At 41.8% G+C, this 12,746-nt stretch overlaps 1 protein-coding gene across 1 annotated transcript in view; it reads left to right on the top strand.

The window, feature by feature from the left end:
- The window catches only part of LOC106508237, a 58,787-nt gene that overhangs the window by 9,085 nt on the left and 36,956 nt on the right, over positions 1 to 12,746 (top strand). The window contains exon 3 of the mRNA XM_021079858.1: positions 12,636 to 12,737. Coding sequence (XP_020935517.1) covers positions 12,636 to 12,737 — 102 coding nt within the window. The remainder of the gene's footprint in view (positions 1 to 12,635; positions 12,738 to 12,746) is intronic.

Below are 12,746 nucleotides of genomic sequence, written 5' to 3'. Positions count from 1 at the left end.
ATAGTCCTTTCTTGAAAATACAGACTCTGACCTGTAGCTGATTTCAGGGTCTTAAGGTAAGCATTAGAGTAAAACAAAAATTATTTGTGGATGTGATATTGTGATTTATAATAAAAATATATATTTAGTCTTTGTCTCTGTTCTTAACACAGAGCTTCTCAAAATCTTGGAATTTCCTAAGCGATGAGGGTGATAAAGTTATCTTTTGTTATGTTAGGGTGTTGACTTTGAAAGCAGCTAGGTAACCGGAGGATAAGCCGGTTGCCAAGGGATCCAACCCTTTGAAAAGTTGGTTGGAACTTTCAGTCTCACCCCTCCTCTAACTCAGGGGAGGTGAGAGGCTAGAGATTGGTCTCAATCATCAATGGACCTTGATTTACTCAATCATGCCTATGTAATGAAGCCTCCATAAAAATCTAAAAAAGGACCAGGTTGAAAGAGCTTCCAGATAGATGAATATGTGGAGGTTCTGGAAGACTGGTGGGCTGGAAAAGGTCTCGTAAGCCTCCCCATTCCTCCATTCCTTGCCTTCTGTGTCTTTTACATCTGGTGTACTGGTTATAATAAACCATCAATCTAGTAAATAAAATGTTTCTCTAAGTTCTGTGAGCTGCTCTAGCAAATTAATCAAATCCAAGACGGTGGATATTGTTACCTCCCATCTATAGCTGCTCAGTCAGAAGCACAGGTGACAACCCGGACTTTCGACTGGTGTCCGAAATGTATTTGTTGGGGTCTGTATTGTGGGACTGAGAGTTTAACCTGCTGCATCTGACGTTATCTCTAGGTAGATGGTATTGGAATTGAGTTGAATTGCAGGACACCCAACTAGTGCTGGATAATTGCTTGGTGGTAAGAAAAGAAAAACTTTGGAATTGGTGTCAGAATTGGAATAGATAACAGAAGCTGTGGTTAATTTATTGATGGTAATTTTCTAAAGTGAAAGAGTTGATGCGCTTATAATAAGAATAATGGCAATTGAAAAGGAGATGTTATTTCTGTGGCATGCAAAATAATGATAATAAAGCCAATCCATAAAGCTTTAGACACAATGTGCATTAAGATCATTATTACACATATTTTCAATAAGACAGTGAATGTTACATCTGATTCACAAAAAACAGATGAACATAATTTTTATGTAGGAAAAAAATCTCGAGATATATAATAATCCAGGGACATAATGTACCTAATATATCATGAATATATCAAGCATTCAGTAAGAGCATATACCAAGAAAATGGCAAATAGAGATTTATTAAGTTTGGAGTAGACCCTAAACATCTATATTTTAATAAAACTTATTAGGAAAGTCTTTACCAGTATATGTACATGCATTTAGCTATGTGTCATTGTATAATTTGTGATTTTCACCATGCATTTTGTTTCTGAGATTCATCTATATTTTTAATTGCTGTAGCTCTAGTTCATACATTTTGGCTGGTGTATTATATTTTGGTGTATAATTGTACCATGATTTATTTGTCCAGAATGATCCATTGATGAATGTTTGAGTTGTTTTTAGGTTTGTGATTTTAAAAAGAGTAGTGCAGGGAGTTCCCGTCATGGCTCAGCAGTAATAAACCTGACTAGTATCCATTAGGACACGGGTTCGAGCCCTGGGCTGTCGCTCAGTGGGTTAAAGGATCCGGCGTTGCCATGAGCTGTGGTGTAGGTTGCAGACTCGGCTCGGATCCCATGTTCCTGTGGCTATAGTGGGTAGGCTGGCAGCCTGTAGCTCCAATTCGAACTCTAGCCTGGGAACTTCCATATGCCGCAAGTGAGACCCTAAAAAGATGAAAAAATTAAATAAATAAAAAAAGGAAAGGGCTTCCTGATACCGGTCTCCTTCAATACACCTGCCAGGAGTTTTGGGTATATATTTGTGTGTCTATCTGAGGTGTCATTAGATAGATGCAGTCTACTAGACATGACCAAATTGCTCTGCAGAGTTGATGTACCAGAGTTCCTATTACTCTACATTTTGTCCATCTAGAGGAGGCTGAGTGCCTGATTCCAAACACTGGACTTTGAGTCAAGCATGTGGGGATTATAATAGTAGCTTTTTCTCTTAGCTGTGTGACCCTAGGACACATACTTAACCTCTCTGAGCCTCATTCTTTTTTTTTTTTTCTTTTTATGGCCACACCAGTGGCATGTGGAAGCTACCGGGCTAGGGGTTGCATCAGAGCTGAAGCTGTCAGCCTGCACCACAGCCACAGCAACACTGAATCTGAGCCTCATCTATGACCTATACTGCAGCTTGCAGCAAAGCTGGATCCTTAACCCACTGAGCGAGGTCAGGGATCGAACCCACATCCTCACCGATACTATGTTGGGTAGTTTTAACCCACTGAGCCACAATGGGAATTCCTGAGCCTCACTCTTATAATATGTAAAAAGATTCTAACACCAAAAAAATAACTAGAACGTACAGACTGGCGGCTGTTTATTTCCTTCCCATTCTATCTTTCCCCTTTTTTAGGAGAGATTTTATTTTAACCTCAAGTTCATCACCATGCCTTAGCATTTTGGAAATGTGAAAAGACGAAGGAAAATGAATGCAGGCATGTACTTTAGGTAACAGATTCAGGGCCATTTTTGTGATAAAGAATGCTGTAGAATGAGTTGTCTAATGGAGTGGAGAATGAGAAAAATACTTAGTCTTTCCTATTGAGTGATTATGCTTTTGCTGTGACCTTTTGGGGTTCAGTAGGTTCAATTCAGGTGAGTACATGAGCTGGGAGTCTGAGACCTTCTTGGAGCACCAGAGAAATGAGGCATTTGGTGACTGTGGATCTGCAGAGAGGGACACTGGAGCAAGAGTCTCATCGCTTGAGCCTTCACTGCTGTCAGGAAGTTGGGTGAGCCATTTCCTCTCTCCTCTCCTCAGCTACCAAAGAGAACTGCACCAGGGAGCAAGGTCAGTGAGGGTATGATACCAGGACTGAATATTTACAGTCTGAATATTTACAGACTGAATATTTCCAGGCACTGTGCCATCAGCACTACTTGCATTTCTCCCTCTTTTTCAAGCACTCTTGCTCAAGTGGTTTTCATGGGGGCATAGTCCAGCATCCTATGAAAGAGAACTCTCATTCATGGTAAGGAGGCACAGAAATCTTCTCTGAGAAATTACATTTAAAAGGTAACTTAAGGAGTTCTCTGGTGGCTCAAGGGGTTAAGGACTTGACATTGTCACTGCTGTGGTTCAGATTTGATCCCTGACCTGGTAACTTCCACATGCTGCTGGTGCAGCCAAAAATAAATAAATACATTTTAAAAAATTTAAAAAATAAGGAGTTCCACTGTATAACACAGGGAACTATATCTAGTCAACATGTGATGGAATATGATGGAGGATAATGTGAGAAAAAGAAGGTATATGTGTGTGTGTGTGTGAAACTGGTTCACTTTGCTGTACAGTAGAAAATTGACAGAACACTGTAAACCAACTATAATGAAAAACATAAAAATCATTAAAATAAATTATAATAAATTAAAAATAAGGAATTCCTGTTGTGGCTCAGCTGGTTAAGAACCTGACTACTATCCACAAGGACGGGGTTTCGACACCTGGCCTCATTCAGTGGGTTAAGGATCCAGCATTGCCACAAGCTGCAGTGTAGGTTGCCAGTGTGGCTCAGATCTGGCATTGCTGTGGCTGTGGCCTAGGCTGGCAGCTGCAGCTCCAATATGACCCCTAGCCGTATGGTGCAGGTGTGGCCTTAAAAAGAAAAAGAAAATATTAAAAATAAAAGGTAACTCAAAGTGTGAAAAATAGAGCATTAAGGTGGGAGAGACTCCCATGAAAGGTGAGCAGCCTGTGCAAAGGACCTGCAGTGGGAAGTAGTTTGGCCCTTTTGGAATGGAGTGAGGCCAGGGTAGCAGAGTGTGAGATGGGGAGTGACCCCAGATAGGGGTAGTGAGGAAGGCAGGGGCCAGAGATCGCAGGGCCCTCTACACCATGGTCAGGGGTTTGTATTTTATCTGTAGAGGGCTGGAAAAGTACTGGAGAGTTTGTAAATAGGTGTGAGCCCACTTGCTTTTGGCAGCCAGGAACGTGTTGGACTCTGAAAGTAGAAATATTGCCCTTCCTTGCAAACAGAGAAGAGCAGACATGAAGAGCAACCTTGTGGATGGAGCCTCTATTGCTGAGATGGCAGGACCCTGCCGTTGTTACTATGGAAACCCGATGTTGGGCTGGTGATGGTGATGATGAGGACACATGACAGGCCTTAGGCAGGCTGGTAAGACTCTCTGGATTTGCCCACCCCAGTGAATATATTGCACAAAGTAAAGAGAGTTGAGGGACAGCTGATCCTTCATTGGGTTCAGGCCAGTTTATTGGTCCTGCTAAGGGAGAACAAAGTCACTGACACCCATATCCCCACTTCCTTTGTCTGGTCTGAAGCAAGCTGAAACACCTGGAAACTGTTCATGACAAGAGACCCATATTCCCCCATAACATTTTCCCTATTTTATTTTTTTTATTTTATTTGCTTCAATTCAACCCCTAGGCTGGCAACCTCCATATGCTGCAGATGTGGCCCAAAAAGCAAAAAAAAAAAAAAAAAAAAAAAAAAAAAAAAAAAAAGAAAAGAAAAAAAAGAAGTTCCCAGGCTAGGGGTTAAATTGGTGCTGCAGCTCCCGGCCTACATCACAGCCACACCAATGCCAGATCTGACCCTCATCTGTGAACTAACCACAACTTGTGGCAACGCCAGATCCTCAACCCACTGATCGAGGCCAGGGATCAAACTGGCATCCTCATGGAAACTATGTCAGGTTCTTGACCCTGCTGAGCCACCATGGGAACTCCTGAACCCCCAATTTTTTATAGCTGTAGGTTTCCATTTTAATTGTTTCATGTATTTTTTTTCCTTTAAGTCTTCCTCTTTGACCCATGAATTAATTAGATATGCGTTGTTCTGTTCCCAAGTTCTTGGAGATGTTTCTGCTATCTTTCTATTGTTGATTCCTAGAGTTTCATTTTACTTATTTATTTATTTATTTGCTTGTTTGTTTATTTATTTCATCTTTTTTAGGGCCGAACCCGCAGCATATGTAAGTTCCCAGGCCAGGGGTCAACTGGAGCTGCAGCTGGCTGGCGACCTATGCCACAGCCACAGCAACGCCAGACCTGAGCCTCATCTTGTGACCTACCCCACAGCTCATGGCAACACTGGATCCTTAACCCACTGAGCAAGGCCAGCGATTGAACTCGAGTCCTCATGGATATTAGTCAGGTTCATTACTGCTGGACCACAACGGGAACTCCGAATTTTATTCCATTATTGTCAGAAAACACATTGTTTGTTTTCAGTTTTTTAAATTTGATAAGGTTTGTTTTGTGACCCAGGATATAGCCTCTCTTTCTGAATGTTCCATGTGCATTTTTTTTTTTTGGCCGCACTCAAACCTGTGCATGGCAACGAACCAGGCCACTGCAGTGACAATGCTGGACCCTTAACCTGCTGCACTACAAAGGAACTTCTGAATGTTCCATGTGAATTTAAAAAGAGTATGTATTCTACTGTTTTGGGGTGGACTGTTATTGTTTTCTTTTTCTTTTTAAGGCTGAACCTGCAGCATATGGAAGTCCCTGGGCTAGGGGTCAAATAACAGACAATATGTTGGGCTCTTAACCCACTGAGCCACAATGGGAACTCCTAGTATTTCATTCTTTTTACGGCTTAGTAGTATTCCATTATATATACCACATCTTTATCCATTTATCTGTCTATAAACATTTAGGTTGCTTCCATGTCTTGGTGATTGTAAGTGCTGTTATGAACATTAGGGTGCATGTATCTTTTTGAATTAGAGTTTTTTTTTGCAGAAATAGCCCAGCAGTGGGATTGCTGGATCATTTGGAAATTCTGTTTTTAGTTTTTTTTTTTTTTTTTTTTTTTTGCTTTTTAGGGCCATTTCCCTAAAGATATGGCATATGGCAGTTCCCAGGCTAGAATTGGAGCTACAGGCTGCCAGCCTACACCATAGCTCACAGCAATGCCGGATCCCTGACCCACTGAACAAGGCCAGGAATCAAACCCACATCCTCATGGACACTAGTTGTATTCATTTCCACCACACCACAATGGGAACTCCCTACATTACTTTTAAATTAGAATATTATTATACATATTAAAACAGTGAATGGTAATTTTTTTTATTCCCACAGCTTCCTTCCCTAATTTAGGATTCATAGAGATCTAGGGAGGAAGTGAATATGAAGATAAAGCTGGGTGGGTTTCTGAAAGGAGAGAAAAATAGTGGGAAACCATAGCAAAATATAACTTTGACTGATGGAATTTTCAATAAAGTAGGTATAGTAGTTATACTTGTAGATTTCAATGTAGATGTAATACATAAGGCAAATGTAACAGAAAGGGGAGAGTGTAAGGGAACCTATTAAGGTGAGGTTTCTGCATATCAATCGAAGTGGTAAAGTATTGACTCTGAATAGACTGTGAAAAGGTAACTAGATAGTTTGTAATCCATAGAACAACCACTAAAATGTTATGCAGGGATATATTCAGAATCATAAAAGAGGAGTTCCCTGGTAGCTCAGTGGCTTAAGGATCTGGCAGTGTCACTGCTGTGGTGCAGTTTCAATCCCTGGCCCGGGAACTTCTGAATGCTGTGGATGAGGCCAAAAAAAATCACAATAGAAAAATTAAAATGATGTACTAACAGGCATTCAGATAAGCCCCAAAGGAAGGCAAGAAAGGGGAAACAGGGTGATGAAAAACAAAGAAGACAAACAAAACATGAAAAATAAAGTGGTAGGTCTAAATCAAAACATATCAATAATTGTCAACAGTCTAAATACATAAGTGACTTATATTGTCAGAATGGATTTTAAAAACAATAAAAAACAAAAAAATGTCCCGGAGTTCCCCTTGTGGTGCAGTGGAAATGAATCTAACTAGGAACCATGAGGTTGCGGGTTCCATCCCTGGCCTCGTTCACTGGGTTAAGGATCCAGCATTGCCCTGAGCTGTGGTATAGGCTGGTAGGTACAGCTCCGATTTGACCCCTAGCCTGGGAACCTCCATATGCCACGGGTACGGCCCTAAAAACAAAAACAAAAAAATGTCCCAACTACATGTTATCTACAAGAAACTCAGTTCAAACATGATAATATAGGTAGTTTAAGAGTAAAACAATGAATGAAGATGCACCACACAAACACTAATCCAAAGAAAAGCGGGAGAATTTACTATCAGACAATGTAGACCTGAAAGCAAACACAATTTCTGGGGATAAAGACAGCCCATCAATTCACCAGGAAGATATAACACTTCTAAATATATATTTAAATATATAACAACAGTCTTAAAATATATGAAGAAAAACTGGAAGAATGGTAAGAGGAATAGATAGGGAGTTCTCCTCGTGGCTCAGCGGGTTATGAACCTGACTAGTATCTTCGAGGATTCGGGTTTGATCCCTGGCCTCACTCAGTGGGTTAACAATCCAGCGTTGTGGTAAGCTGTGGTGTAGGTCCCAGATGCAGCTCAGATCCCACATTGCTTGGCTGCAATATAGATTCAACCCCTAGCCTGGGAACTTCCATGTGCTGCAGGTGCGGCCCTAAAAAGCAAAAAAAAAAAAAAAAAAAAAAAAAAAAAAAAAAAAGAAAGAAAGAGAGAAATAGACAAATCCATAATTATTAATGGAGTCTTCAATAATCCTCTCTCAGTAATAGAATTAGTAGGCAGAAAAAAAAATCAACAAGGTTATAGATGAACCGAATACCACCATCAATCAACTGAATCAAATTGACATTTATAGAATAGTCTACCCTAGAGTTCCCATTGTGGCTCAGTAGGTTAAGAACCTGACTAGTATCCATGAAGATTCAGGTCGATCCCTGGACCTGCTCAGTGGATTAAGGATCCCACACTGCCGAAAGCTGCGGCTCGGAACTGGCATTGCTGTGCTGTGGCTGTGGCAGAGGCCTGCAACTGCAGCTCCAATTTGACCCCTAGCCCAGAAACTTCCATATACCACAGGTGTGGCCCTTAAAATAAAAAAATAAAAAATAAGAGTTGCAGTAAACTCCACTGCTAAGGAGGATAAAAAGAGAAAAATGCTGGAGTTAGCATTGTGCTGCAGCAGGTTAAAGACCCGACATCTCTGTGAGGTTTGGGGTTCAATCCCTGGCCTGGTTCAATGGGTTAAGGATCTGGTGTGGCCACAAGCTGTGGCATAGGTCACAGATGCAGCTTGAATCTGATGTTACTGTGGCTGTGGCATAGGTCACAGATGCAGCTTGAATCTGATGTTACTGTGGCTGTGGCATAGGTGGGCAGCTGCAGCTCCAATTCTACCCCTAGCCTGGTGGGAACTTCCATATGCCATAGGTGTGGCTGTAAAAAAAAAAAAAAATAGAATGAAATAATGCCATTTCCACATTTCCAGCAACATGGATCTAGAATATATCATACTGAAGTAAGAAAGAGAAAGACAAATATCACATGATCTCACTTATATGCAGAATCTAAAATATGATAGAAATGGGAGTCCCCATCAGGGGTCAGTGGTTAACGAATCCGACTAGGAACCATGAAGTTGCAGGTTCGATCTCTGGCCTCGTTCACTGGGTTAAGGATCCAGCGTTGCCGTGAGCTGTGGTGTAGGTTGCAGACGTGACTCAGATCTGGCGTTGCTGTGTCTGTGGTGTAGGCTGGTGGCAACAGCTCCAATTAGACCCCTAGCCTGGAAACCTCCATATGCCGTGGGAGTGGCCCTAGAAAAGGCAAAAAGACAAAAAATAAAGTAAAATAAAAAAATAAAATATGATAGAAATGAACTTATTTACGAAACAGAAACAGACTCACAGACATGGTAAATAAACTTATGGTTACCAAAGGGGAAGGGGGTGCAAGTGGGTTGAATTAGGAGTTTGGAATAGCAGATACAAACTACTGCATATAAAATAGATGAATAACAAGGTCCTACTGTATAGCACAGGGAACTATAATCAATATCCTGTAATAAACCATTATAAAAAGAATATGAAAATATATGTGTATATATACAATTGAATCACTTTTTTGTGTTTTTAGGGCCACACCCATGGCATATGGAAGATCCCAGGCTAGGGGTCGAATTGGAGCTGGAGCTGCTGGCTTACGCCACAGCAATGCAGGATCTGAATTGCATCTACAACCTACAGCACAGCTCACAGCAATGCTATATCCTTAACCCACAGAGTGGGGCCAGGAATGGAACCTGAATCCTCATGGATACTAGTTGGGTTCATTACCATTGAGCCACAACGGGAACTCCTGAATCAGTTTGCTATATATCAGAAACTAACACAACATTGTAAATCAACTATACTTCAATAACATTGTAAATCAACTACAATAAAAATAATGTAGGTCATTATTAATAAATTAAGCAATACTTTGGGCAGCATAGAATGCCAGTGCCCAGAGAGATTAGAGCACTTAGAGCCCTGGTGGCTTCAGGATACAATGGGATAAGCTTTATTTTTTTTTATTTTTTATTTTTTAGGGTTTTTTTTTGGGGGGGGAGGATAAGCTTTAATTTCACATTCAAGCACAAAGAAGGCATTCAAAGCAGTTTCCCCGATTTGCTTCACTGCTCCTTACTTCTTACCCTTATCTGAGTTATAGGATTAAATAGGTAACTGAGTAAGTGTTAAGATGAAAGGAGATACACTTTGGAGTAAGACTTGTTCACATTAATTTCGTAAACATTAATTTCCTGCCCTCCATATCATCTTTCTCAGAGGAAACATCTGTTCTGACCAATCCCTTTCTAACTACCATCTTAAAAAGCAGTCAATCACATAATCCCATACTAGTTCTTTTGACCCCAGAGGCAGCATTTCATTGCTCTCATCAGTCATCATCACGATCATTATCACCATCACCAAGAGTGGTTGTTGAGTGAGTACCCATGGGGAAGTTTAAATGACCTGCCCTGGCCCATTGTTTACATAAGAGGTCACTGTGTATATGAAGTGTCTGTCCATCTTCTTTCCTTCTTTTTTTGTTTTTTAGGGTTGTTTGTTTTTTGGTCTTTTTAGGGCCGCACCCGCTGCATATGAAGGATCCCCGGCTAGGGGTTGAATTGCAGCTGTAGCCGCTGGCCTACACCACAGCCACAGCAACACCAGATCCGAGATGCATCTGGACCTATACCACAGCTCAGGGCAATTCCGGATCCTTTAACCCACTGTGCCAGGCCAGGGATCGAACCTGAATCCTTGACACCGCAGAGACGCTGCTGATCCCCTTGTGCCACAGTGGGAACTCCTCAATCTTCTTTCATTATCACCCCCCCAAGAGCCTTTTCAGACATTTTTTGCCTAATCACCCCCAAACCCCAATCCCCAGAAGAATGCAAAATTTTTAATACTGCAGAAGTATTTTGTTTATATACTGTGGGCCTTTGGAGGTTCACAGACCATTGTAATATCTATGAAAACCTTATCCCCAAGAATCAATCTTCAGTCCTTTGGAGGTGATGTCACCTGTTCAGAATGTGTGGTATATTGTAACTAGGGCAAAAGCTGGAATCCCATTCCTGGATCCACATTAGAAAATCTGTCATAATTATTATGTTTTTTTTTCTTTTTTGGCCACCCTGTGGCACATGGAGCTACAGCTGGGGCAACACCGGATCCTTAATCCACTGTGCCCGGATGGGGATCAAACCTGTGTCCCAGTGCTCCAGAGATGTCACCGATCCTGTTGCTCCATGACTGGAACTAGAAAATCTGTCATAATTATATACCCAGCCTCAATGGACCATCTATGGAGCCACCACAAGCACCCCCAAGCATCGATATGGAGCAGTGCTCAGGTCCCTACTCCTGGAGGGACCTGTAGACCTCCAACCTCATCCCTCTCTGGGAGAAATCATCCTTTCCTCTCTGTGTCCTCAGATGCCCTTTCCTCCCTACCAGGTACAAGGAGCCCAACTATTTCCATAAGTTTTCACAAAGAACAGAAGAAACACTGGCTTCAGACAACTTCTGCTTCCAGCCCAGTCATCAACCTCTCATGTGGCAGGGGGAAGGAGCACCAGCCTGGCTCCCTGCTGCAGGGAAAGGTAACACATGGAGAACAGAGATCAACCACCTCAGCAGCACATGCCTCTGGGAGTGGGCATGAGGACATGCTCCTTGCCATCTGTCTCCGTGCTCAGGAGTGTGTGCTTTACAGTCACACACACACTCATGGAGAGAGTATAGTGACAACCTCACTAGTGTGGCTGTTGTGACATTAAATCCAGCCACTAACATGAATAGCCTAGATCTGGGCCCCTCTAAACAATGTGCTCCATATAGTGGCTCTTTCCTCCATGGATCAGAGAACTCATGTGATCCTGATCTGCCCCTTCAGCCAGGGCCCCTTAACTAGATTGCAGATCAGAATCACCTTGGAGATCTTTTTCTAAACCCTCGTAAGAATTTCCCTTGTTGGTGAAATAAGCCTTCTGTTATCAGAAGCCACTCAAGTTATTCAGCCACAATAATATAGGCCTTAAAAAATAGATATGCCCATTTGGCACCAACCATGTATGGCAGTGTTCAATTCCCCTTCATTTCATCAGCAATTAATTATTAACAGCTTTTGTCTTTACTGCCAGATATGATCTATTCATTTTTCTCAGACCAGCCCCAGTGGAAGGGCCATTTTAGAAGGTCTGTCAAACCTAGAGATTCACAGGCTCCTCCCCTAGAACTGCCAGCTTTAGCAAATAAACATGCAGGAACTTGAATTTCGGATGAACAAAGTAATATTGCAGGTGAGACATTTACACTACAAAATGATTTATCTTAAATTCAATTTAAATGGGTTAAATTTAACCTGCAACCCTACTCATGGAGGAATCTAGAGGAGGAGAAAAGTGCTGCAGTCAAGACCTCTGCTTAGCCCCTCAGCAGACACCAGCACCCGTGCTCATCCATGTGAGTGAGCTCTCAGATTTACCAGCCTAGTGGAGGCTTCAGCTGCTGGCAGCCCCAGGTAATAGACTCCATAAGGAGCAGAAAACCACCCATCTGATCCCATTCAACACACAGAATCCTGAAAGATTTTTTTAAAAAAGTTGTTTTGGTGGTGTTTGTTAAACAGATATGTGGTTTGGTGAACTCTCTTCTATAATTTACAGTCTTTGACTAAGATAGGGGTATGCCAATACTTGAAAGTTTGGTAGGACTTCATTATAATTTTGGCTATAGTCTGAGTGTGGGTTTATCCATGGGTATGATTTTTGAACACTTCCTCAATTCTTGGATTCCCAAGATAAATTTTCTTTTCTTTTTTCTTTTTTTAGGGCTGCACCTGTGGCATATGGAAGTTCCCAAGCTAGGGGTCAAATTGGAGCTATAGCTTCCAGCTTATACCACAGCTATAGCAACACCAGACCCAAGCCACATCTGTGACCTCCACCACAGCTCACGGCAAAGGCCGGATCCTTAACGCACTGAGCGAGACCAGGGATCGAACTCACATCCTCATGGATATTAGTTGGGTTCATTACCACTGAGCCACAACGGGAACTCCCCAAGATAAATTTTCATGATGTATGATTTTCATCAGAGTCTTGGAATTTTAGAAATTTATTCCAGTCCCCTTCCACAGACAAGACTCCACTGCAGTCATGCTTGTGAAGGGAAGGACAGGATATTGCTACAAACTGCTCCAAGAGACAGATGGAAAGCCATATCCTCAGAAGGTGGTTTGGTGAGTACA

This window comes from Sus scrofa, chromosome X, assembly GCF_000003025.6.
Source record: "Sus scrofa isolate TJ Tabasco breed Duroc chromosome X, Sscrofa11.1, whole genome shotgun sequence".
Taxonomy (NCBI): Eukaryota; Metazoa; Chordata; class Mammalia; order Artiodactyla; family Suidae; genus Sus; species Sus scrofa.
Note: the sequence above shows the minus strand (reverse complement) of the source record. Positions and strands in the feature narration are given on the sequence as shown.